The sequence below is a fragment of the Melospiza melodia genome, chromosome 27, assembly GCF_035770615.1.
Source record: "Melospiza melodia melodia isolate bMelMel2 chromosome 27, bMelMel2.pri, whole genome shotgun sequence".
NCBI classification, from domain to species: domain Eukaryota; kingdom Metazoa; phylum Chordata; class Aves; order Passeriformes; family Passerellidae; genus Melospiza; species Melospiza melodia.
Genome location: NC_086220.1, coordinates 5,259,693 through 5,285,297, shown reverse-complemented (window position 1 = coordinate 5,285,297; position 25,605 = coordinate 5,259,693). Strand labels below are relative to the sequence as shown.

At 50.4% G+C, this 25,605-nt stretch overlaps 1 protein-coding gene across 1 annotated transcript; it reads right to left on the bottom strand.

Moving 5' to 3' along the window:
* Positions 1-1,938: 1,938 nt before the first annotated feature.
* Positions 1,939-7,745, bottom strand: EDN2 (endothelin 2). The gene is made up of 5 exons (XM_063177523.1): positions 7,618-7,745; positions 7,117-7,249; positions 5,910-6,029; positions 4,909-5,013; positions 1,939-3,853 (listed from the first exon to the last, which is right to left on the bottom strand). Exons 1-5 carry the CDS (start codon positions 7,673-7,675, stop codon positions 3,742-3,744), a joined length of 528 nt encoding a protein of 175 aa, XP_063033593.1. The 5' UTR covers positions 7,676-7,745; the 3' UTR covers positions 1,939-3,741.
* Between the last annotated feature and the right edge of the window lie 17,860 nt (positions 7,746-25,605).

The window sequence follows — 25,605 nt, the reverse complement described above, 5'->3', positions numbered from 1 at the left end:
GGAAAGTCTCCCAGATCAGGTTTGTCATTCTCCCCCTTGGAATACAGCCTTTGAGGTGTTTTCCCACCAATTCCCGGGCACAGATGCTCAGCAAGGTGTTCACACCCTGTTTTCCAGGCTGGGCTTCCAGAGGCACTCAGGAATGGCAATTCCAGCACAGGCTGAGCCAGCGGCACCTCCCTCCCTGTCCCCCTGTTCTTCTGAGTTCTTCCAAGCCTTCTGATGTTCTTGTAATGAACTTTCTCACGCGCTTTTCTGTAAATAATTATTGTTTTACATTCTTTGCTGGAGGAGGAGAAATTTGATGGACTGTTGGTTTGTCCAGTGTCTTTGGAGAGGTGGCACTGTCACCCTCCAACCCACTGTCACTTTTGGAAGTCTATAAATGTTGGAATCAGAAATTAAACTCCCCCTTTTTACCTTGGACGTTCCAGCATGAGTGTTGTTTTATTTCGTGTCCTATAGCAACAAGGGACAGAGAGTTTCATCCAGGATGGGCTTACCTGGGGCTAATTCATTACCCAGCACAGCTAATAAATGCAATTTTAAACTGTGTGATCCCTTAATGTGACTGGGACCGTTTCAGTTTTCTCCTCATCTCCCTGCCCACCTGAGATGAGAAGCCAAAATCACCAATTTACCATTTCTGTGGTAAAATCTACCTGCAAAATCTCCATGGTCTTGATGGTCAGAGTCTCCTCCACATGTCTGGGGCTGCTTCTTTCAACTTCACCCTATTTTATGTCACCACATCTTCTCCCAGGCAGAACCAGTTCAACAGATATTTAAAGGGAACAAAGACCCATTAAAAAAAATATTGCACATCAAGGGAACAAAGACCCATTAAAAAAAATATTGCACATCCTGATGAAGACAGAACTGTCCCGTGGAGCAGGAGGGAATTTTGATGCCTGTGGATCATCAGGGAAGGGCTTTTTTTCCAGGAATTCCTGAAAAATAGGCGAGTCACAAGCAGGGCACAAGGTGTCCATTTGGATGGGGATTGTCAATAAGAAAAAAGCTGGATCTTATTAAAGATACTCCATCTCTTGTACTCAGAGCTGCCTTTGGAAGTTGCCTGATTTCCTGGGTTTTCCACTTAAATGAAGTTTTATTGTTCTGCTCTTTCCTGTTACCTGTGAGAATTTATCAATTACTCCGCCTTCAGCTAATCTTTATCAGCAATAACTCAAGAACAAGCACAGTCCTCTCTTATCCCCTCACCCTAATTAAGGTGCTCTCCAGCATCTTCCTCCCTCGGGCGTTTCCTAATTAGGGCCGGTAATTAAAGCTGTGCCCAAGGCTGTGCTCAGAGGTTGGCGCCAGTGCAGCCCCACCAGGGTCTCCTGCCAGGCTCAGGTTGTCCCTCTGCCCTTGGTGGCTCTGAGGGGCTTTGGAGGACACCCCAGCATCTTCACATCATCTTTTAGATGATGGCTTTTGAACTGAAATAATAATAATAATAATAATAATAATAATAATAATAATAATAATAATAATAATAATAATAATAATAATAATAATAATAATAATAATAATAATAATAATAATAATAATAATAATAATAATAATATCCCTTCCCAGATCTAAAGCTCAGTCCCTACCCTGCTGACCCCACAGCCACTGGGCTGGGGAAGGATTGAACCCCACCATGGGCAAACACCACCAGGGTCCCTCAGCATGAGGATCCAAACTGGTCCCACATCCACAAACCTGGGACAATTCCCCATCCCTGCTGCCAGAGACATCCAGGAAGGAAGAAGGTGTTGAAGTTAAGGAGTGTTTGAGTCAGCCAGAAGGATTCTAGATGGGTTCACTTGGAATGGAAATGTGCCCAGGACCATTCCCAACCTCCCCTTCCCACTCCCTTTCCCATTTCTTTTGGCCGTCTTTCGACTCACCCACCATCCCCCAGCCACCAAATAAGGAAGGAAACCATTGACTGTTGTCATTATTTATTACAAATTATACAATGAAAGTCACTGCCTAAAAAAAATCAATAGATTTAAATAAATATACAGATTTCAGGATGCTACATTTGGCAGGTGTGCAGTAAGTCACTCAGGGTGGGACATTACACACGAGGAGATTGACAGAGTACTTTACAGCAGTAGTTTTATTTTAAATTACTCACATTAAACCATGTGCAAAATTTCCTCTGGAACAAACCCTTTCAGGATTTTCTTCTTTTGGTTTTTTTAGAGTAACTCCAACCTTCAGAAGGTCGAAGATAAAAACAGATTCTCTGCAGCTTTGGGGACCAAATGATTCATCTGCTCTTTCACCCACAATACAATCAATTGGTCTTTTTTTTCCCCCTCTCTGGGGCTTAAAGCAAAATCAAGGAATTCTTTTTCTTGTCCATTGGGACTACACTTGCCACAGCCACAGGTTTTGGTCCACCACCAACTTCAAGCAGCCTCTCCAGAGCTCCTGTGCAGTCCTGGGCAGCAGAGGGACCCAGAATGGAGAGCAGCTCTGTACCTGCCCTGCCCAGGTGACAGCCCTGGCTCCTGCAGAGCTCAGTCTGCCCAGGCAAACAAAAGTGCATTTGTGACACAGCTCCAGAGCTGCCTTTGCCTGCCCGCTTGGTTTCCAGGCTCTGCATGCACTCAGTCCTTGTCCCAAATGTTTCCTTCCCTCCCCTGGGCCAGCAGAGCTGGGTTTAAACCTGAGCCCGACTCAGGCAGGGCTGTGCTCCCTTACAGAATCACAGGGTTTGGGTCGGAAAGGACCTCAGAGACCACCCAGCCCCTGTTCCAACCAGTTCTTCCCTCCTCATCATTCCCACCTGGCTGCATTCCCCTCCCCACGGTGACCTGCTGGCCCTGACTGCTCATTTACTGTGCAGAGCTGGCTCAGAGCTGACCCAGGCCAGGCTTTGTGTGCCCTCTCCAGCTGGGAGGAGGCTGGGATATTCAGGAGCTGCAGATCCTCACTGAGAGCATGCCCAAGGAGATGAGAGGGTTCCCTGACCCTCACCAGGGCTCTGCTCACCCTGCCCTGCCTCTGGGGGCTCCTGCACAAGCTCAGCCCCCCTTGAGCCCCAGCGGGGTTTGGTGCCATCCCTGGGGCAGCTGATCCTGCCCCTCAGCCACAGCCAAGGTGGGAATCCACCCCAGGGATTTCTCAGCCACTTGGTGCCCCTGACTGCTCAGCTCACTCCAGGGGATGATGAAATAAACTCTAACGCAAAACGGGAGCTGTTCCACCACGGCAGCCTGGGCCATGGGCACTGACAGGAGAAAATAGTGCAAAGGTGGGCTCGGGCTGAGGCAGCTCATCCCTGACTGCAGCAAGCAGCAAACCCCTTTGGATGGGGCAGGCTTGGACAGCTCCAGAGCTCAGGGCAGCGATGGGCTCAGTGCTGCCTGCTCCAGCCCTGCCCAGAACCCCTGGCTGAGGGCTCCAGGGCACAGTCCCTGGTCCAGCCCTGTTCCTCTGGCTGAGCCCTTGCTGAGGCCTCCAGGGCACAGTCCAGCCGGTGCTGCTCCAGCACAACCCTTGCCTGATCCACAAAGGCACAATTCAGCTCCAGGACACTTCTCTGACTGGATGGACAGACAGTTTTTCCCTTTGCAGCAGTCCCTTGAGTGCTGGTTCATGCAGCAGGAACACGGAGACTTCCACCTTCTTCCCTTCCACTCACGGCCTTCCCTTCAGCTCTAGCAACTGACAGCAGAGCTGGTGGCACCCACAGGACTCCAAATTCTTCTGGTGAGCTTGGTGTGCTCCTGTCTCTTATCTTTTCTTCTTCCAGATGTTTCTATCCCAAGGCAGAACTGGTGGCTGTGTGTCCCTCTGCGAGCGCTGCTGGCGTTTGCTGGAGCGTGGGCTGGAGACCCTGAGGTCCCTGGGGACAGAGGGGACACCGTGGTCACTCTGCGGCCCATCTGTGCCCTGCTCAGCACGCCATAGCATCACATTTACCTGCCCCTCACCACCATTTGCTGGGAGGCAGGAGATGGGGAAGGAGGAGCGGGAATTTTTGGGAGGCAGGAGATGGGAAGGAGGAGCAGGAATTTTTGGGAGGCAGGAGATGGGAAGGAGGAGCGGGAATTTTTGGGAGGCAGGAGATGGGAAGGAGGAGCAGGAATTTTTGGGAGGCAGGAGATGGGAAGGAGGAGCGGGAATTTTTGGGAGGCAGGAGATGGGAAGGAGGAGCGGGAATTTTTGGGAGGCAGGAGATGGGAAGGAGGAGCGGGAATTTTTGGGAGGCAGGAGATGGGAAGGAGGAGCAGGAATTTTTGGGAGGCAGGAGATGGGGAAGGAGGAGCGGGAATTTTTGGGAGACAGGAGATGGGGAAGGAGGAGCGGGAATTTTTGGGAGGCAGGAGATGGGAAGGAGGAGCAGGAATTTCTGCCCACAGCTCCATTAAGGTACAGTGGAGCTCCACCAAGCCCAACAAGGTGTCAGAGGATTCAAGGACAACCCAAAGTGCTGCCTCCCCAAATCTGCCTTTCAGAAAGCATCCCCATTGCCTCTGATTTATTAATTAATTTGCCACCTCCCTTTAGCTCAGTCATACTCCTGGAGTTGCTCTTTCTCCCCACAATTCCCTGATGTGGGCTTAGCAAAGCTTTGTCCTTCAGTCCAAAGTCGCTGCCCCGTAAATTATCTTCCCACACGATGCCATCCCCCTCTACCTCCTCTGTCCATCACCCACCTGCCTGTCCCACATCAGAGGAACTCCCCATTCTAAACAATAATTACATTTTGGGGAGGGCACACACAGCCCTGGCTCCTCAGATGGAGCCTTCAGTGCCACAGAGAGCAGCAACAGCAAATCCTCCTCATTTAGAGGAGACAGGAGGTCAGATCGGAGTGGGAACTGCAGCCTGGGGCCACAATCACATCTTCAAGTGCTCATGAGGGATGTTCAAAGTGGGTTTAGGTGCCCTGCTCACCTGAGAGCTCTCAGCAGCCCGTGATGGGGAGGCCTCGTGGCACCGCTCTGCAGAGACCTCGCTGATGCTCCAGAGCTCACGGGGAGCTTCAGACTCTGGAGGTACCTAAAGAGCAAGAGGAGAAGCCTGAGCCACCCACAGCCAGGCTGCGGGGAGCTCAGGGGGAGCCTGGCCCGGTGACAGACAGCTGAATGCACGGCTCTGAAGGGTTAATTGCAGCTATTTGGGAGCTATTCAGGGCTGACTTTGACTGCTATTCCCTCGTGCCAGAGCTCCTCTATTCACAGGCAAAATGAATGATTGGGGATTGTAACTATTGCCTGGCTGTGGAATTAATGACAGATATCCACAGCGACTTCACTCCCCTCAGCAGCGCTGCTGGAGCTGAGCTGACACCCACAGGCACCATAACAGAGGTGGCCACAGGACATCTGGCTGCTTGGAGCACTCCCCTGCTCCCCTCTGAGCCATGCAGGGGACACTGGTGTCCCAAAGCGCCACACCCTATTCCCAGGGTGATGCAAGCTCTCCCTTCTGAGCAGGGGACACTGCTGTCCCAAAATTCCAAACCTTCATTTGTCCCCACTTCCAAAGCATTGCCAGCTCTCCCTTCCGAGCAGGGGACACTGCTGTCCCAAAATTCCAAACCTTCATTAGTCCCCACTCCCAAAGCATTGCCAGCTCTCCTTTCCGAGCAGGGGACACTGGTGCCCCAAAGCCCCACACCCTCACATGTCCCATCACCACCAGCACACCCAGAGCTTCCCCAGCCTCCTGGCAGCAGCAGCAGGAGCAGGGATGGAGGTGACACTGTTGCCTCTCAGCTGCTGAAGGGACCCTTGCACACCCAACCCACCCGGTGACACCGCCAGGGCTCTCAGGAGGGAGAAAAAAGCCACAGACAAGTCCTAGCTGCTGGCACAGAGCTATCCCCAGTGAGCCCCTGAGCCCTGCCTGTCTCTCATCCCTGGAGACACCCCCGGGGACGCCCCCAGCCTTACCCAGGCCTGCCGTGGCAGAAGGTGGCACAGATGCTGTCCCTGGAGTGCGAGCACTCGCACCGTCCCGCCGACCTCTTGCGCCGCCTTGGTGGGCTGCCCAAGCCGTAGGGAGCGGTGTGCCTGGGAAAAACAAAGGAATTCAGCTGTGCCACCAGCTTTTTATTGGCCAGCAGGTTTGTACCAGGGTCCTGGGAGGCAGCCAAGCCAGTGCCAGGATAATAAAAGACTCATCTATAGACAGAAGGTGAAAAGGTCACTGATGGATCTGAGCTTTACACTCCAGCTCCTCTCGCACACCACCCCTCCCTGCTGGGGGATGGCTGCTCTGTGCTGGCTGGGAATGGGAGTTTTCTCTCCTTGCAGCAGCTCAAATGCCCATGCAAGGGCTGCCACACGGACTGGGTGAGCTCCCATGGGTGGCAGAGCTCTGAGGAGCAGGGCTGGCCCAGCCCAGCAACCCCAGCATGGCTGAGGTGCCAGGGCTCTCCTTCTCCACAGGTTTAACACACAGGACACTGCACAGCCCAACATGTCTCAGAGTCAGAGCAGGTTCTGGTGCTCCCAGCCTGCTTCCAGAGCTGCCAGCACGCTCCTGCTCCATCTCTGATGGCAATCTCCTCTCCCAGAGGCTGCAGCATTGGCAGCGACTGCAAGCAACTATTCCCCGAGCAAGCAGCGAGTTGTAAATGCATGTCAGCGAGCACGATTATAACCACACCTGAGCGCGTGTGTTGTGCTCCAGTGCCATGGCCATTGGTCTGCAAGCTCTGGGAAAGCTGCTCCGGCATTCCTGAGGGCAGGACTTGGCAGCCTCGGCCCGCAGTGCCAGCCCACCCCTGTTTCATTAACAATCCTGGCAGGCAGCAGCAGCAGCCGGGGTTACGCGTGCAAGCGAGCGGGGAGAGGAACTTTTCTGACTCGCGGCCACAACATCTCGGTGCTGCTGCAGAGGTGCAAAGCTCAGGAAAAGCCGAGCCCGGGAGGAAGCAGCGCCCTGTGCTATCACCCCGACCCCCGGGGATGGACAAACACCCGAGCAGCAGCAGCAGCAGCAGCAGCAGCAGCAGCACGGTTCGTCCCCTTCAGGGCTGGCCGTGCACCTTGGAGCAGGTGCTGCCGGAGCACCGGGAGCCTTTCCCACCCTGTCCAGCAGAAGGTACAGCCCCTGCCCATCAGCAGAGCTCCCCGAGCGCCGCGCTCTGCTCACCCAGGTGTGTTGACCCAGATGATGTCCAGGTGACAGAAGTAGATGCATTCCTTATCCAGCCAGCTGTTGCAGGAACATCGCTTGCTCCTCGGCCGCGCGGCCAGGTGCGACTCGGCCGGGGGATGGCCCAGACCTGCGGCAAGCAGCACGGGGAGGGAGGGATGAGCGGCCCGTCCGTGTGTCCACCCTGAGGGTCCCGTCCGTGTGTCCCCCTGAGGGTCCCGTCTGAGTGTCCCCTCTGAGGGTCCCGTCCGTGAGTTCCTCCTCAGGGTCCCGTCCATGTGTCCCCCTGAGGGTCCTCTCTAAAGGCACCGTCCGTGTGTCCCCTCTGAGGGTCCCGGTGCCGGCGGGATCCTCACAGCCCCGGGTCTCCCGGACCGAGGGTCCCTCGCGGTCTCCGCGCCCACCCCGGGCACCCCCGGCCCCCTCCCCGCTCAGGGGGTCGCCCCTCCCTTGCGGGCACCCCCGGGGCACCGAGCCCCGCTCCATCCCGGGGCTCACCGGCTTCCAGCAGGGCGCAAAGGGCGAGCGCCAGCAGCACGGCGGGGTGGCTGCCCATGACCGCGGCTCTGCGGCTTCTCCTGGGCTTTTCCTCCTTCTCCTGCCGTGCCAGCTCTTCCAGCGGAGCCGCCGCGCTGCGTCTGGAGCCGGCGGGCGCTCGGCAGGTGCTTTATAACCCGGGCCGCGTCACCCGCTCCGCCCCCGGGGAACGCCGGGCTCGCGTGGGGCGGGCGCGGACCGGACCCCCCGCTCCTCCCCGCAGGAATCCTCGCGTTCCTGCGCCCGGGGAGAAAGTGACGGGGAATGGGAAAAGTCACTGGCTGGGATGTCGTGAGGCTGCGGTGAAGGCAGCGAGCACAGCGGGGTATGCAGGCAGTGTCTACCCGGGAGCCCCCGCTCCTTCCCGGAGGAATCCTCGCGTTCCTCTGCACGGAGAGATCCGGGGGAAAGTGCTTGGGAATGGGAAAAGTCTCCGGGGCTGGGATGCGGTGAGGCGGGCACCTGGGGTGAAGGCAGCGAGCACAGCGGGGTCTGCAGGCAGTGTCCCCCTGCATCTCCCCCGGCCCCAGGGATGCTTTAAACTGGCACAAACTGTGCAGGATTCAAGATAAAAATTGAGTTTTCCCTTTCAATGCCTTAATTTGACTTACTTTATTTCAATAAAAATGTATATTAATAAGTTCACTTGAACTTATCTTAATTGCTGCTCAGTTGGTGCAATGACAGTCTTGGTTTTCTCTCTCTCTCCTCTATTTTTTTCCTCTGAATCAACTTTAAGTCTTTTGCTACGTTGAGCAATTAAAGTTTCTTGCTATAAGTCTGCCCGTGCGCAGTCTAATTTTGATTCAGTATCCCTGTGGCACATTCAGCATTATCTGCACACTTTTAGGATGCGAATCATGTGAAGCACAGTCACCTCCTGGCAGGCACCAGGAGGAGTCAAAGCCCTTCACCTTGCCCGCGCTGTGTCAGGCAGAAGCAGGAAATTCCTCCGGGGAATTGCTGGATCCTGAGCGTGCCAGGGATGGATCACAGCTTCCAGGCACCTGAATTCCTTGGGACCACCAGATCCAGCTTGGAGCGGCAGCTTCAGGCACGGCAAATCTCAGGCAAATCCTGCGAGCGGTTTGGAAAAGCGAAATCGCCGTGTTTGCCTGTTGCAAGAGGTTCTCCAAAGCATCTTGGGAAAGGGAGTGTATTTTATTTGTTTACCATGCGCAGTTCAGCTTTTATGGCCCTGTTGTCATGGGCAAGGTGGCGGCAATTGCAGCCACAGCGAGGTCTCATGCACAGGAACACGTGTGGGGGAAAGGAAAGGGAAATAAGGAAAAGTGCAGGGAGGGAGAGTGAGGAAAACGGTTCCTGAGACAGAGCTTCTGCTCACAGAAGTAACACAGGTGATGACTGCAGTCCTGCAGGAAAAGTCTGCAGGATTTGACATTCCCTTGGTGCAAGCAGCAGTGGGAATTCTCTCTGTGCTCATGCAAAATGCACACAGGGGGTGTATGCATGGAAAAACCAGCAGGAGCAAAGAAACTGCACAGAGGGCATGAGGTGAGGGGACACAGAGGCCAGAGGAGGTAAAAAATGTTTGTATGGGCATGCCATGGAAATAACAGAGCAGGGGATGTGTCAGGCAGAGAAAATCAGGAAGAGTGCAAATGATAAATTAATAAAAAAATAAAGAGAGAGCTCATAAAACAAAGCAAACAGAGGGAAGTATTTAACCTCTGTCCCAATGCAACAATTATTCTAAAGAAAACAGGGAAACACAAAAGCAGCATTACCTGTTACTGCCCATATTCCAACTGTGCCAAGTTTCAGAGTTAAGTCAGAGTGTGTGTGACATTCCAGATGCCAGCCCGGTGATACAATAAATCTGCCTTGGCTCCTGCTCCTGCGCTCCTCATCCTGGTCACTGCGGGCTGAAAGACGATCCCCTCGACGTGGGGAAGGCAACGCAGCCGTGTTTGCTCACCCCGAGGGAAGGCTGGCCAGTGAATGACATCATTTCTACAAAAAAGGGCGCTGTCTTTGAAGGGGTGCTGCCGGAGAGGGCTGGGACAGCGCCGTGGCGCTGTTGGTTGGGGTTGGTTTGCTGAAGGGATCAGCCCTGTCACACCCAGAGCTGTGCCTCGGGCAAGGAACCGCAGCCTCAAGCCAACCCCAGGTTTTGGGCATCTGGGTTCAAGGAATTTCCTCCACCTTTTGTGGCCGGGGCTCTGTCGCCCAGCTCAGGTTTCTAAGGAGCACCTGGCACTCCACGTACCTGTCTGCAATCTGCTGGAGGTGCCCAGATATCTGCTGCTATCTGTCATGCCAGGTGCAAAAACATCTTCACAAACCAGGCCTTTCATCCAAGGATTTCTCAATTGTTGTCTTCATTTCCCATAAATCCCACCAGGCTGAAAATGGAGCAAATGTTACACCCTCGTGCTCGTCCCTGTCTCTGGAGGGGAGCCTGAATTCCTGGTTTTTCTCCAGGAAAAGCCCTCCTGTGCTGAGCAGGCACCAACCTGAGCTGCACACCTTGGGATGTTTGGCACCAGAGCTTCAAAGATCCCAGAGGATGTGGGGCTGGGATGAATGCCTCTGGTTCCTGCAGGGAACCCTGCAGAGATGAGGTTGGCACTGAAGTGGCTTTGAACTGACCCAGCTCTGAGAGCTTTGTCTAGAGCTAAAGAGCTTCCATGGAAAAAACATACTTTAAAAAGTTGTTTTGCCTTGAGGGCTTGTGAGCGAGAGGGTGAAGCAGGCAGAAGGTGAAGCAGCTTCTTCAGCACCCAACACATCCCACAGACCAGGGGGGACTCAGTGATCTTGGAGGTCCTTTCCAATCTCAGTGATTCCTTGGTTCAGTGAGTATTCTGGTGTCTGTGGTAGTTTCAAGAGGATCTGCTTGGTTTAGGTTGAATCATGGAGCATCCTGAGCTGAAGGAACATCAAGGATCATCCAGTCTAGCTCTTGGCCCTGCTCAGACCCCCACCAACCCCATCCTGGCCATCCCTGCAGCGCTGCCCAGATTTCTCCCCCATCCTTCATCTCCCCCATCCCTCACTCTCACACAATCATGGAATGTGCTGCACACCTTGGGATGTTTGGCACCAGAGCTGCAAAGATCCCAGAGGATGTGGGGCTGGGATGAATGCCTCTGGTTCTTGCAGGGAACCCTGCAGAGATGAGGTTGGCACTGAAGTGGCTTTGAACTGACCCAGCTCTGAGAGCTTTGTCCCGAGCTAAAGAGCTCCCATGGAAAAACCATACTCTAGAAAGTTGTTTTGCCTTTAGGGCTTGTGAGGGAGAATGCCCAGGCAGAAGGTGAAGCAGCTGCTTTAGCACCAAACCCATCTCACAGAGCAGGGGGGACTCAGTGATCTTGGAGGTCCTTTCCAACCTCAGTCATTCCTCAGGTCAGTGATTATTCTGGTGTCTGTAGTGGTTCCAAGAGGACCTGCATGGTTTAGGATGGAACATCCTGAGCTGGAGGGACCACAAGGATGATCCAGTCCAGCCCCAAACCCTGCTCAGACCCCCCAACAACCCCATCCTGGCCATCCCTGCAGTGCTGCCCAAATTTCTCCCCCATCCTTCATCTCCCCCATCCCTCACTCTCACACAATCATGGAATGTGCTGAGCTGGAAGGGACCCACAGGGATGATCAATCCCAAAGCCAAACCCTGCCCAGAGCCCCCAGCAAGCCCAGCCTGGGCATCCCTGGAGCTCTGGCAGCCTCGGGGCCGTGCCCATTGCCTGGGCAGCCTGGGCAGTGCCAGCACCCTCTGGGGGAAGAGCCTTGCCCTGATCTACAGCCTGAGCTGCCCTGGCCCAGCCCCAGCCGTGCCCTGGCTGCTGTCCCTGTACCAGAGAAGGGATGGGAGCTGCCCCTCGGGAGGAGCTGCAGATCCCCGAGCTCTGCCCTCAGTGTGCCCTGCTCCAGCTGCACACACCAAGAGCCCTCAGCTGCTCCTCCTGTGGCCCCTCCAGATCCTTCACCATCATTGGACACCCTCAAACACCTTTACATCTCACATTTTGGTGCCCCAAACCCATAGATGTTGGATCCCCTCATGCTGTGGGCTGGGGGATCAGCCCACACTGGGATCTGTGGCCCTCCTTGACCCTCAGAGCACGGAGAACCTGCACAGCTCCTGCCACTGTCCTCGTTGTTCCCCTGATAAGGATCAGGAGCCAGCTTCCCAAGGCCAACCCTCCTGGCACTTTCACCACACTAAAATCACAAAGAAAAACAACAGGGCTGGAGGAGGGCCGGGCCGTCCTGCACAAACACAGCTCCCAAAGAAGGAACAAAGGCGTGCACGGGGTCCTGAACGCCAAAGATGGGCTCTGCCTCCTGCAGTTATTTTTTCTCTTTTGTTTCTGCCTGCGGGAGCACATTGTTCATGTCACTATGAGGAGTTCCAGGCAGACATGACGAAAGGGACAAAGCAGCCCAGGACAGGAGACATCCCGTGCGGGCCTGGCACTGTTTGGAAACAAGGAGTGAGCAAACAGGAAAGGCCTTTAACCATTGAGCACTCGGGATCCCGGCGTGCTCTTGGCACCAGCAGGAACAATGGGGTGATGTCACGAGCCAGAATTCCCCGTGGTGGATGGCAGCCCAGCAAATAATCAGCATTCTTGTCCTGGGACATGAGCAGCATTTTTCCAGCGTTGTTCATCCCCCACGGAGCCGCTGTGAGGAAGTGAAGGAAAGAGACATTGTCAAGTGGGGCTTCCTCTGGGATTTTGGCTGCCCCCTGCCCTCCCCAGCTCAGCACATCAGCTGTAATTAATAAATCTCAGCTTTCTGCTGATGGGGAGGAGCTCAGCGCGACACAGGGAGGCTGAAGGAGATGTTTCACACAGGGAGAAAGGGTGAGCACATGGTCTGGATGCTTGGAAGGCAAAGGGGCAGAGTTTCCTCAGCTCTGTGGGGCTGTGAGCTGACACTGAGTGAATCTGGAGTGTTGTCCATGGGATTCCAAAGGGGCTGAGGATGGCTCAGGAGAGAATCCTGCACAAACAGTGGTGGTTGGGGAATTTCAAAAATTTTTTTTAAAAAATTTCAACAATTTTTTTAATTATTATTTTTAAGGCTACTAAACAACATGAGCAACACAAAGGCATCCTCCAGATCCCAGTTTCTCCTTATTTTGGCTTCAAGTCAGCTCTGTGGAGTATATCCTGAAGTTCATTTGCAGCATCCAGGCCTCTTCTGAGGCAGCTCTTGAATTCCCTTTTGGCTCCTTTCTGTCAGTGGCGACTGGTGTCATGGGAGGACTACGAGAGCTGAGCAGTGCTCAGGGCTTTGTTCTTGGGCTGTTACTGAAAATCCAGACTCACCTCTCCAAGATTTGCTCTTCAAGGTCCCAGTTGGTTTCCCTGCAGCCACCCTATCCCTTCTGTGTTGTGCCAGGGGACATGGCACATCTTGCTGGAGCTGGATGTGGGATTTCAGCAGCAAAAGGGACCTCAGTGAGTCCCAGACAGTCCTGATGTTGAATATTGCAATCTAAGATATTACCAATGTAATTCTATTACCATCTGTAAGGCAGATTATCTTTTGTCAAGTGGGCAGTTTGCCTTATCTCTCTCTTTGAGTGACCACAATCACACCTCCCTCGGGAGGAGACACCTGCTGATAAGAGCTATTGAATATCCCTGCATGGCTGATAAGAACTACAGCATCCCATTGGGAGATGGGAGCCCAGAGGGAGGAGCCAAGCATTCCTACCCGGATAGAATCTGGAGATTCTGGAACACCAGCACAGCTTCTGCACTGGATTGCCCAGAGGAACAGCAGCTGCCTCTGCCCCTGGATCTTCAGAGGCAGAGACTGCACCTTTCTCCAGGATCCCTGCTCCAGCAGAACCAGCCCTGACACTGCAGGAGGGCTGAGCCACAATTCCAATGGCACTGCTGCCAACAGCCTGACCCACAGGGTGTCAGGTTGGGTTCTGACTCTGCCAGTGTTGGTTTAGTTCACTGCATTGTTTATTTTATCCTTTTTTTTTTTTTTCCCTATTAAAGAGCTGTTATTCCTGCTCCCATATTTTTGCCTGAGAGCTCCTTAATGTAAAATTTATAGCAATTGGGAGGGGTGGGGAGGGTTTACATTTTCCATTTCAGGGGAGGCTCCTGCCTTCCTTGGCAGACTCCTGTCTTTCCAAACCAAGACCCCTGAAATGCATCTCTGCAGACAGGAACCCAAAGCCATGAGTGTATGCGTGGTTTGCTGATAACAGATTTGTCCTGCCCTGTGTGTGAGGTCTGAACACACCCCAGGGACTGTTTGTGTGGTCACAGTGGAGTTCTTCAGGGTTTTTCCTGTCCTGAGGCTCCCAGGGAAGCCCTGTGTCCCCCTCTGGGCTGGGCAGAGCAGCCTGGCCCCAGGCACTGGCACTGCTGCCTCTGCCCACACAAGGTGTCCCCAGGATAGGTGGGGTCACACAGAGGGGAAGGTCCTGGGATGTGCCAGCTCCATCCTTCCCAGGGAGGTGGAAAGGAGCAGGTGGCCTTGGCAAGGACCACCTGTGACATCCAGGAGAGGCAGGCTGTGACCCAGGAAGGGTCTGTACCTTTGCCAGTCACTGCCTTGTGCCAGGGGCCAGTCTGGAGGATAAGACTGATATTGTCTGGCATCCTGGGGAGCTGCAGAGATGTATCATCCAATTCTGATATCCAGGGATGGATCACCCAGTTCTGATATACTGGGATGGATTATCCAATTCTGTTTTCCAAGGATGGATTATCCCAGTTTTTCTCCACAGGGATAGATTATCCAGTTCTGATATCCAGGGATGGATTTTCCAGTTCTGCTCCACACAGATGGATTATCTAGTTCTGATATCCAGGGATGGATTATCCAATTCTGTGCACCAGGGATGGATTATCCCAGTTTTGCTCCCCAGGGATGGGTTATCCAGTTCTGATATCCAAGGATGGATTAACCCAGTTCTGCACCACAAGAATGGACTATCCAGTTCTGTTCTCCAGGGATGGATTATCCAGTTCCCTTCTGCAGGGATGAATTATCCAGTTCTGATATCCAGGGATGGATTTTCCAGTTCTGCTCCACAGGGATGAATTATCCAGTTCTGTTCTGCAGAGATGGATTAACCCAGTTCTGTTTTCCAGAGATGGATTATCCAATTCTGTTCCCTCAGGCATGGATTATCCAATTCTGATATCCAGGGATAGAATATCCAGTTCTGGTAGATTATTCCAGTTCTGTTCCCCAGGGATGGATTTGTTCCACAGGGATGGACTACCCAGTTCTGTTCTGCAGAGATGGATTATCTGATTCTGATATCCAGGGATGGATTATCTAGTTCTATTTTCCAGGGATGGATTATCCAGTTCAGCTCTTCAGGGATGGATTATCCAGTTTTTGATATCCGGGGGTGTATTATCCAGTTCTGTTTCTCATGGATGGATTTTCCAGTTCTGTTCCCCAGGAATGGATCATCCAGTTCTGCTCTCCAGGGATGCATTATCCAGTTCAGTTCTGCAGGGATGGATTATCCAATTCTGATATCCAGAGATGGATTATCCAGTTCTGATATCCAGGGATGGATTATTATGCAGAATAATCCATCCCTGATATCCAGGGATGAGTTATTCAGTTCTGCTCTTCAGGCAGAAGACACAAAGCCAGAGGTGCTGTCCTGAAGGACCTGGTGACACTTTCCTGCCCAGGAATTTGAATTCCAGTGGCTGTGGGACAACAAAGTGGAAGGAAAGGAATGGAAGCAGATCCTGATCCCTTTCTGCAGTAACTAGAGCTCTCAGGAGACACTGATCAGGGCATTTTTGGTGTTCCTGGGATTCTGGCACTGATGGGATGCCCTGGGATGTCTGTCAGGCAGGAAGAGAGAGCTGGGATCTTGGTCCTGGAGGGAGAAAACAAAGTGGATGTCTCCTAGACCTGTGAAATGTCCTGAGCTCTCCTTTTAGGTTAAATATCTCCAGGAGAGATGTGTGGAGTGAGTTGGGGTAAGGGAGCTGCAAGTGTCTGTCTACACTCTGATCCTGACCCTGGTACACAAATGTCATTAAGTTTACACAAAGTGACCAAGCCTTGAGTTAGAGAAAAGCAGGGGGAGGCAAGATGGAGGCTGAATTAAATCCAGGGAGGCACCGGATAAATGGGAATACTGGGAATGTGTGGATGTGTGGTCAGCACACTCAGCTCCATGCAGGACTCTCCTGTTCTCTCAGACCTGGATAAAACCTTCAGGAGCAGCCAAACCTGGCCCCTTATGGCACTGCCTTCTGCTGGTGGCTGTCACAGGCCACAGTCCTGGTCTGGCTTTTCAGTTATTTAAAATCATAACAAATGTGCTCCTGATGATGCCTTTCCATCCTGCTCTGGGAGCTCTTGAAAAGAGAAACACTGAAAAAAAAAAAAATTGCAGCTCTTCCACATCAAGAAATCAGAGGATTTTTGAAAATGTCAGAACTCCAAAGGCTCCCAATTCCTGCTCCTTTCCTCACCAGCTAGGAAATATAACCTAGAAGTATCCTGAAGGTTTTATCCAGAGCTTGTTTCACCCTTGCTCTGTGGATGGAAAAGGGAATATTTGCAGTTCAGAAAGGAGTTTTTTTTATAAAGTGAATAACAATTACAGGCAGTCCCGTGTGCCTGCCTGATCACACATTTTTGTGCCCAAAAGGCAAGAAAAGCAAAGTGCAGAGTGTTTAAACAGCCCTTTGGAGACATTCCTCGTGTGTTGAGTGTTCATTGGAACACCTTAACACGGATGTCTGCCTTGACTCCACCCTGATGGCTGAGCCCCTTCAGCTTTCCAGCACGATGAGTGACCTGGAATTTATAATTACAATAGGTGTCATGCAATTTATCAGCACCTGGGAGCTGTCTCGGTGCTGTGGGAGCCCCAGCCTCTGCAGCAAGTGCAGGAGAGCAGCTTGTGCAACAGGGCTGGGACAAGCCTGGAGGGGCTCCTGCCTCCTGGACAGGCACAAATGCCCCTTCTCCAGGTGCCCCAGGGTCAGGCCCAGCAATGGGAACCAGGTTGGATGCCAGCACACAGAGTGACTTCAAGGAATCAGTTTGGAAATGTTCAGAAGCTTAAATCTATTTCTGAGCTCTCTTTAAATCCATTCCTGAGCTCCCCATCTAGGTTATAATTCTCCAGGGGAGATGTGTGGGGTAAATTGGGATAAGGGAGCTGCAAAGATCAGTCAGGGGCAGAAACTGATGCAGAGAACAAGGCAGAAGTTAAAGAGAGAATCCCAGAATGGTTTGGGTGGGAAGGGAACTTAAAGCTCATGGGCATGGACACCTCCCACTGTGCCAGGGGCTCCAGCCTGGCCTTGGGCACTGCCAGGGCTCCAGGGGCAGCCACAGCTGCTCTGGGCACCCTGGCACAGCCCAAACCTCTCTAACCAGGCCTTGCCAGGCTACAAACCCCCTGTGGCAAATGGCACTGGGGGCACCTGGAACCAGCCAGGAAATCATTCTTTCCTTTCCTTTCTCCATTTGCTGCAATGGGTTTTGGTGCTGGTTTCCATCCTTGGTTCAGGAATGTGAATGCCAGAGTGGTTTGGGTGGGAAGGGATCTTCAATGGCAGCTGATTGCAGCCCAGGGACACCTGCCACTGTGCCAGGTGCTGCCAGCCCCAATGCCCAGCCTGGCCTTGGGCACTGCCAGGGCTCCAGGGGCAGCCACAGCTGCTCTGGCAATTCCAGCCCAGCCCCTGCCCACCCTGCCAGGGAACAATTCCCAATTGCCAAGATCCCATCCAGCCCTGCCATTCCTCTGGCACTGGCAGCCATTCCCTGCCTCCTGTCCCTCCATCCTTGTCCCCAGTCCCTCTGCAGCTCTCCTGGAGCCCCTTCAGGCCCTGCAAGGGCTCTGAGCTCTGCCTGGAGCCTTCTCCTCTCCAGGGCAGCACCCCCAGCTCTCCCAGCCTGGCTCCAGAGGGGCTCCAGCCCTGCAGCAGCTCCGTGGGCTCCTCTGGGCTCTCTCGAGCAGCTCCAGGTGCTGCTGATGTTGGAATTCCCAGGGCTGGAGCAGCTCTGCAGGTGGGGAATCACCTGAGCAGAGCAGACAGAGAATCCTCTCCCTCATCCTTTGATGCTGCCCAGGACATGGGGGTGATTTTGGCTTTCAAACCTTCACTGCTGAGCTTTTAACCCTGCAAAATCCCCAATTCCATCCCCCAGGGCTGGTTTTGATCCATCCCCTAGCCTCTGCTCACCTCTGGGATTCCCCAGGTGCAGAACCTGGCACTTGGCCTTTGTGACTCCCCCAGGTTCTCCCAGGCCCCCCTCCCCAGGCTGCCAAAGTCCCTCTGGATGGTGACATAAAGCAGGGAGAAAAGCAAGGAAAACAAACAAAATGCAAGTGTCTGCCCTTTACACCTCAGCACTTTAATAGGGAGTTAATTATTAATTATTGATATGGTTTATTGGTGCTTTGGGGCATTGATTGTGCCGCCTGCAGGACGGATCCCATTGTTCTGAACAATGTGCAGATCAACGGGAACACACACTGGGGTTACAAAGGTTTTCCAGAAAAAATGCTGATGCTGAAACACTGAAAGTTATGAACACTGAGAATATCTCACTTTCCCTCCTAAATTAGGGCTAAAAAAGAAATTAACTCCAGAGTTTTTAATTTATTTTTTGCCTTCAGTAAAGTCATTCCAGCTCTCAGTCTTGCAATTTGTGGCAAAATGTTTGGATTTTTTAAGTTTTCTTTACTCAGGGACTCAAAATTAAAAAAAAAATCTCCTGTCAAAATACCACATTTTAATCAGACCTGCAACTTTCCTAAATGCCTTTAAAAGAAGATTTTTAAATGTTTTTAAAAGAAGTCAGAAACACTTGATTTGGAGGGGAAAAAACCCCAAAAAAACAAACTGCAAAAACATCTCCAAGATGGTCATAATTTCCATGCAGCTTTTTGTTTTTTGGGAGGAGATGAGAGGCTCCAGCAGCAGATGAGTTAGGGAAGGAAACAAGGAAAGTTGCAGGAGAAAGTTTAATTAAAGTGGGAGTAATTAGGTGCTGAGGAATCCCAGGGAGGACCTGGCACGGGCTTGGTCTGGGCAGTGTCTCCTGGCTGATGGCTCTGCCCTTGGCCAGGTGGAGCTGTAATTTGGTTACTGGTTAACCAAATTAAAATAACCAGTTTGCCATGTGGAGGAGACACGGGGGTAGGACGGTGGGGATGGACGGAGAGCAGAGATCTCTGCAGCCAGGGCTGGGAACTTGTGGGTTATTGCAAAGGGCCTTGGGTGCAGGGCCCTGCTGGGAGCTGCCAGCCACAGCTCAGAGCAGGGCACAAAGAGGGAGAGAGAGATAAAGAGAGTGGGAAAGAGAGAATGAGAGAGTAAAAGAGAGGATCAGAGGGTGAGGTTCCCGTTACAATACAATAAATCTTCTTCTGGTCTTGGAACTTGTGGTTTATTGCAAAGGGCCTGGGTGCAGGGCCCTGCTGGGAGCTGCCAAACACAGCTCAGAGCAGGCTGAGAGAGAGAGAGAGAGAGCAAAGAACAAAATCAAAAGGGAAAAAGAGGTAAAGAAAGTGGTAAAGAGACCAGAGGCAAAAGAGGATGGGAGAGCGAGAGAGCAAAGAATAAAAGCAAGAGGGAAAAAGAACGAAATTCCCGTTACAATACCATAAAACTTCTTCTGTGCTGAATATTCTAATTCTCACTAACCAATCGAGTGCAAGATACAAATCCTGCAGCATTTACATACTATAATATTAGTATATGACATTTACATTAGTATATAAAATTTTGTGACTAGGTTTATAAATCATAGCTGGAGGCTTGAGAGTTGGTTAGTGATTCATTGATTGTCTAGGGAGGGTAGTAATAGAACTGGGAATGTTATTGAGATGAGAATTAGTGGGATTCTTAGGAAGGATGGGCTTGAAAATTGGTCAAAGAAGCTTAAGTTCATGGTCAGGTTCAGGGGGTAGTGCTTGGAGCGATGGGTAGTTTGCTAGAGGGGAGATTTATTGATACGAATGACATTAGTTTGGGTTGGTTAATTAAAGGGAAAGTGGGTCATGAACTCAGTTAATGACTCAGTCAGTTACCATATATACATATATACACATTTATGTGTGTGTATAGATATATATACTACATTTACTATAAGAATCATTACATGACCACACCGGGTTACATTTTAAACCCTAAAAACTCCTCTTTGGGCCCTTCTGCCAAGCTGGCAGGGTCTGCTCTGAGCCTTGGGCCTGTCTGCAAGCAGAGGGGATTGTTTGATCCAAAGGGGATCACCTTCAGCTGGCCATGCCATTGTTCTCCAGTTGTTCAGTAACTGAGGGATCTCAAAGCTTGCTTTCATTTCAATCTCACTTAGAGTTTCCACATTCTCAAAATTTTTGCCAGGCAATCATATTTATAAGGCTTTCCTGTTTCATCTTCTCCAACAGCCATGGAATCCCATTCTTCTGGGAGTTTGACTCCAAGTGCAGAGGGACCCAAGCTGAGGGGAGCAATGTAATTTTCTGCTCTGCTGGAAATTCTTTTCTATTCTGACCTAAACTTATGTCAAAGTATTTGGAGTTTCATATTAAAAAAATAAAATAATATATATAATATATAAATATCAGAAACAATTTTATCTCATGTTAATTTTATTACAGGAATTATTCATTTTTAATATATTTTATACTATGCTTTATAATATACTATAAAATATAGTATATAGTATATAGTATATAGTATATAGTATATAGTATATAGTATATACTATATACTATATAGTATATAATATATATTATATACTATATACTATATAATATGTAATATATAATATATAATACATTATATATTATATATTATATATTATATATTACATATTATATATTATATATTATATATTATATATTATATATATATATTATATATTATATATTATATATTATATATTATATATTATATATTATATATTATATGTTATATATTATTATTATATATTATATATTATATAATATATATTATGTAATATATATAATATATATAATATATATTATATCTTTTATATAATATATTATATATTATATATATTTTACAGTATATTTTATAATATATTTTTAATATATTATTTATTTTATCTCAACTATTTTATTACAGGAATTATTTACTTTTTAAATATTTTTACAATATATTTTTAAAATATATTATATATTTATATAATATATAAAATATATATTATAATATATCTTAATACATTATTTATTTTATCTCAACAATTTTTATTACAGGAATGCATTATTGTGAGCAAAAATTGCAATTTTTTCATATCCTAAACAACATTTTAGCATTATTAGAACAATTGCTGCAGTTTGAAGTCTAAATTTAAACCTCCCAGTGGCACAGCCATTCCAAGGCTGTTAGGAGGTGTTGCAAAATCCCAAACAAGGGCTGATTTTGTGACCTCTGCTGCTGCTTTGGTGGTTTCAGAACAATCAGAAGGATTGTTTGGAGAGGATTGTGAAGGATTGATTTGTAAAGGATGTTTATCAACACTGCGGTTGTGATTCAGCCCAAGGGGATGCTTTTTAATTTCTTTTTATTTTCTTTGGGTTTTTTATTACGATTTTTTTAATATCCATGGTCCAAATGTCCGGGAAGGGAAGAGAGAGAGAAGAGAAGAGAAGAGAAGAGAAGAGAAGAGAAGAGAAGAGAAGAGAAGAGAAGAGAAGAGAAGAGAAGAGAAGAGAAAGAGAAGAGAAGAGAAGAGAAGAGAAGAGAAGAGAAGAGAAGGGAAGAGAAGGGAAGAGAAGGGAAGAGAAGGAAGAGAAGGGAAGAGAATTTTGTTTTCTCTCTTTACCCCAGGAACTCCCTGGCTGCACTGCTGGTTCTGAGCTCTCCATCCCCAGATGATAGTGCACTTTTCCCTCAGAGTTCCTGGGCAGGAGCCTGGGGCTGCCCTGGGTGGTTTTTCTCTGAAGAACACACTTTAGTTATGTGTGACATCCCCTTGATGCCACAAATGCCCTCCTTTGTAAAGGAAACCAAGGAGAAAACAAGATGGGAGCAGAGGAGGTGAGAGGACTCAGCTCCCCACAGGGTTTTCACTATTTATAACCTCAGGGATTCCTCAGAACAGCCCTGACTGTGCTTGCAGGGTGGTTCTCTCTGGCATGAATCATGTGGGGATGCACATTCCTGCTGCCACAACATTCCCTGCACATCCCAGGGTCTCACCTGCTGAGGGACAAGCTCAGCCCTGGGGGAGCTGAAAACCCAAAAATCCTCTTAATTCCCCCCACACTCCTCCCTTTGAGCACTGAGGGTCACAGCACTGCCAGTTTTGGGGCACACCCAGCTGGGTTCAGTCCCTCGGGCCCAGCTGATGCCACATCCTGGGGCTCCTGCATTGGGGGAAGCTCAGCCCCCAGCCCAGATCCCGCCTGTCCCCCCTGGTGGGGTCACCAGACCTGGAAGTGTGCCAGAAATGTAAGGATGTGGCTCATGAGGTTGGAGTGGATCTTGGAGGGCTTTTCCAACCTTTCCAGCTCTGATTCTGTGCTCAGAGTGCAGAGCCAAGCCCAGGGGGGCTGACAGGGCCAGTCCCAGCCCATCCAGGAGGTCCAGGGGATTCTTGGCATCCAATCCTGATGGAAACGTAGAACCAATGCAGCTTTGAGTGCTGGAAGCAGGGAACAGCCTCTTTAAATCACAAAGTCAAGCAGCTGGAGGAAGTATCAGGAAATCCATCCATCCTTGGAGTGGCCCCTGCCTCTTTTTTTCAGGCTTTTCCTAAGGAAATTCTGGATCATTTCACCAAAACCCAAATATGCCCAGCCCTTCCATAATCCCCAGTGCCCTGTGCTGAGCTCAGCTCCTGAGGGTGCCAGAGCTGCCCCACACTGCTCCCACTCAGCTCCCCTTCCCTGAGAGCCTCCCCCTGCTCCCTGTGATGCCTCGGGAAGGCTGGCCTAGAACAGAGACCAGACTGAGCTAAAGAGTAAAGCAGGGATTTATTAAAAGGATCTCCTCCATGGATCCACCTTGGGCAGCACAAGAGCCCAGCCAGGGCTGCACTCGAGATGAAACAAAATGGTCCCAAAATGAACCCAGGATGAATGAAAATGGTCCCATAATGAACCCAAGATGAAACCAAAATGGTCCCAAAATGCACGACTGGGCGCGGGATCTCTCACTGTGTTCAGTTCTGCTCCATTTGCATCTTGCAGTTCATTGTCCCATTCCAGCTTTAGCCCATGCAGTCCCACCCTGCTTGTTCTTCTCTCTCCAGCCCACGGTGTTTGTGCTCTTGGGGCTGAGATTTGGATCATTTGTCCTTGGTGCCCAGCTGGAGCAGGAATTGTTTTGTCTCCCTGCTCACCATTCCATAATGTGAAGCCCAGACCCACACACTAAAGTAGAATCTGAAAAATAGAAAAGCTAAACCTGAGGCGTCACCTGTGTCCCTTTGTCCCCTGGGCTTGGGTGTCACCTCTGCAGCTCAGCTGCTCTGGGAGTCTGTGCCAGGGCCTCCCCACCCTCGCTGAGAGGAATTTCTCCCTGGTATTAATCCCATCCTCTTCCAAAGCCACTTTCCCCAGACCCAAGTGTCCACTCTACCCCTGTCTCCTCAATAACCCTCATCCCTCATCACAGAAATTGTCAAACTTTATAAACTGGTGATGACCCAGCACTGTAAATCCACCACCTTGGAAAACTGAGGTTCGGCCCCATTTTTCCACACTGTTTTTTCTCCAGAGCTCTGTTAAAGGCCAAAATACAGATTTTTCAATTTGAGGCTTCTCCTGCCAGCGTGGCAAGATGAGGATGCTTTAGAAACACAGATTTTCAGAGGTGCTTTTGTCTCACATGATAAATCCACAGGTCAGGGCTCAGAGAGCTGCCTGAATCAGTGGGAAATGCAAAGGATGGCATTATCCACCAGGGGAACGTGAACTGGGAATGTTCTCCAGAGGTTCAACACCAGAACTCATTAATCCCAGGATAAATGAGCAGTTTTGGAAGAAAGAGGTCTCAAAGTCTCTTCTCATTCTATCATTCTACCCAGTAGCCATTTACTCCCAAACTTCTATTTCAGCCAGTATTTAGTCATTCGTGCAAACCCCAAGGAAATGAAATAGAGATTTTTGGAGTTCACTGAATCAGCAATATGAATTAAGCATTTAAAGTTTACCTTTGTAGAAGTATGTGTTGAACTTGAACTTTTTACTTAAGAAACATCTGCCATGGTACAAAAGGCATACGAAAATGCAAATTTCTAAAGTTTCTTGCGTAAAGAACCATACTAGAGAAGACTAAAGATACAAAGAGCTTAGATAAAATTCCATGTCAGAAACCCCTCATTTCTCCTTCCCAGGGGGCTCTGGAAGAGGCAGGGCCTGGAGCAGGTGAGGTAATTCCCACCTGGCCTCTCCCCAGCCTAGGGAAATGCTGTAACTGCAAGGCTTTGGGGAAACTGCAAGGCTTTGGGGCTGGTGCACTCACACACGTCTGAGGGCTCGGCTCTGCCTCTTTTGTGTGGCTTTGGCAAGCCCTGCACATGCCTCATGGGCCAGGCCGTGCCAAAAAACAGAAACAGAACGTGGGGCACGCCCGGTGCGGGAGGGCCCCGTGCACAAACCCACAGAGCTGCAGCCAGAGGGGATTAAACACTCCAGCCCTGCGTGAGGCATCCTTGAGAAACCCAAAACCTCAGGTGCCACCTAACTGGAGCTCCTGGGGCTGGCATTCCTCCCCAAGGCACTGTCACAGCCCAGGCCCGGTGCCACCCTGCACGGGTACGTGCACGTCCTCATGGGGCTGGCACTGCCCGAGCGTGGGCTGCTCTGCCCTGTCCCCAGTGCTGGTGACATTCTAGGAAGGAGTTCAGCAGCACAGGGCAGGGACAACTCTGGAAATGCTGGTGAGCAGGGTTGGATGCATGAGAAATGATCCTCACTTCCAAAATTGTAGAAGGTTTATTAAAACTTTATCAGAAATACAACAGCAGATTGAATAGAGAAAATATCACAGCACCAGGAGCAGAGGATGTTCCCCACCATGTGCTCACCCACACCATGGAGGTTTCCCCTTTTAACCCTTTGGCCCCCCAAAGCTCTGTCCATGACTCCTCCTTCCCTGCCCACAGGTGGAGATCCCTGCCTGACACCTGGATTGGGGGCAGCTGTTGCCATGGGAACGAGTGACCCTCCCCAATGTCCCAAACCCACCCAGGGCACCCCTGAGAACAACACAAGGGGGTGAAACACAACTATAAATCTATAAAACTGCTCCTGATACATATCCATGATATTTGCCTTTTAATTGTGAGAGTCAGCCATGGCATTGCTCATCTGTCACAGGTGGATCCCCAAAACCCAACTGCCAGCCTGACCTCACCAGGGGCAGAGCAGACAGGGTGTCCCTGCAGAGGGGCTGGCCCAGGCCGTGCTGCTCTCCTCCCTGAGCAGAGGGGCTTCCAGTCAGGAGGGGCTTTATTGTCTAAGAGAACAAAGCAAGAGAGAACAAAAGGAGTTTTCTTGAGAGGAATGAGTGTGTGAGTGTGTGTGAGTGTGTGTGAGTGTGTGTGAGTGTGTGTGTGCTCCCTAATCTGTAGGGAAGAGAGCAGGAACTGCCTGAGCTGAAATGCAGCACTGCTGGAGATGTGAACACTCATCACACATGCACACTCATTACACACGGACACACTAATTACACATGGACACTCATTACACATGCACACTCATTACACATGCACACTTATTACACATGGACACACTCATTACACATGCACACTCATTACACACGGACACACTAATTACACGTGGACACTCATTACACATGGACACTCATTACACACGGACACTCATTACACATGCACACTTATTACACATGGACACACTCATTACACATGCACACTCATTACACACGGACACACTAATTACACATGGACACTCATTACACACGGACACTCATTACACATGGACACTCATTACACACAGACACGCTA

Excerpts from the sequence above, each read along its gene's own strand:
- EDN2 (XM_063177523.1), bottom strand. The coding sequence starts at position 7,675 with ATGGGCAGCCACCCCGCCGTGCTGCTGGCGCTCGCCCTTTGCGCCCTG. Across the intron at positions 7,250-7,617 it reads TTGCGCCCTGCTGGAAGCCG|GTCTGGGCCATCCCCCGGCC; the intron begins GTGAGCCCCGGG and ends TGCTTGCCGCAG. Across the intron at positions 6,030-7,116 it reads ATCTGGGTCAACACACCTGG|GCACACCGCTCCCTACGGCT; the intron begins GTGAGCAGAGCG and ends TGTTTTTCCCAG.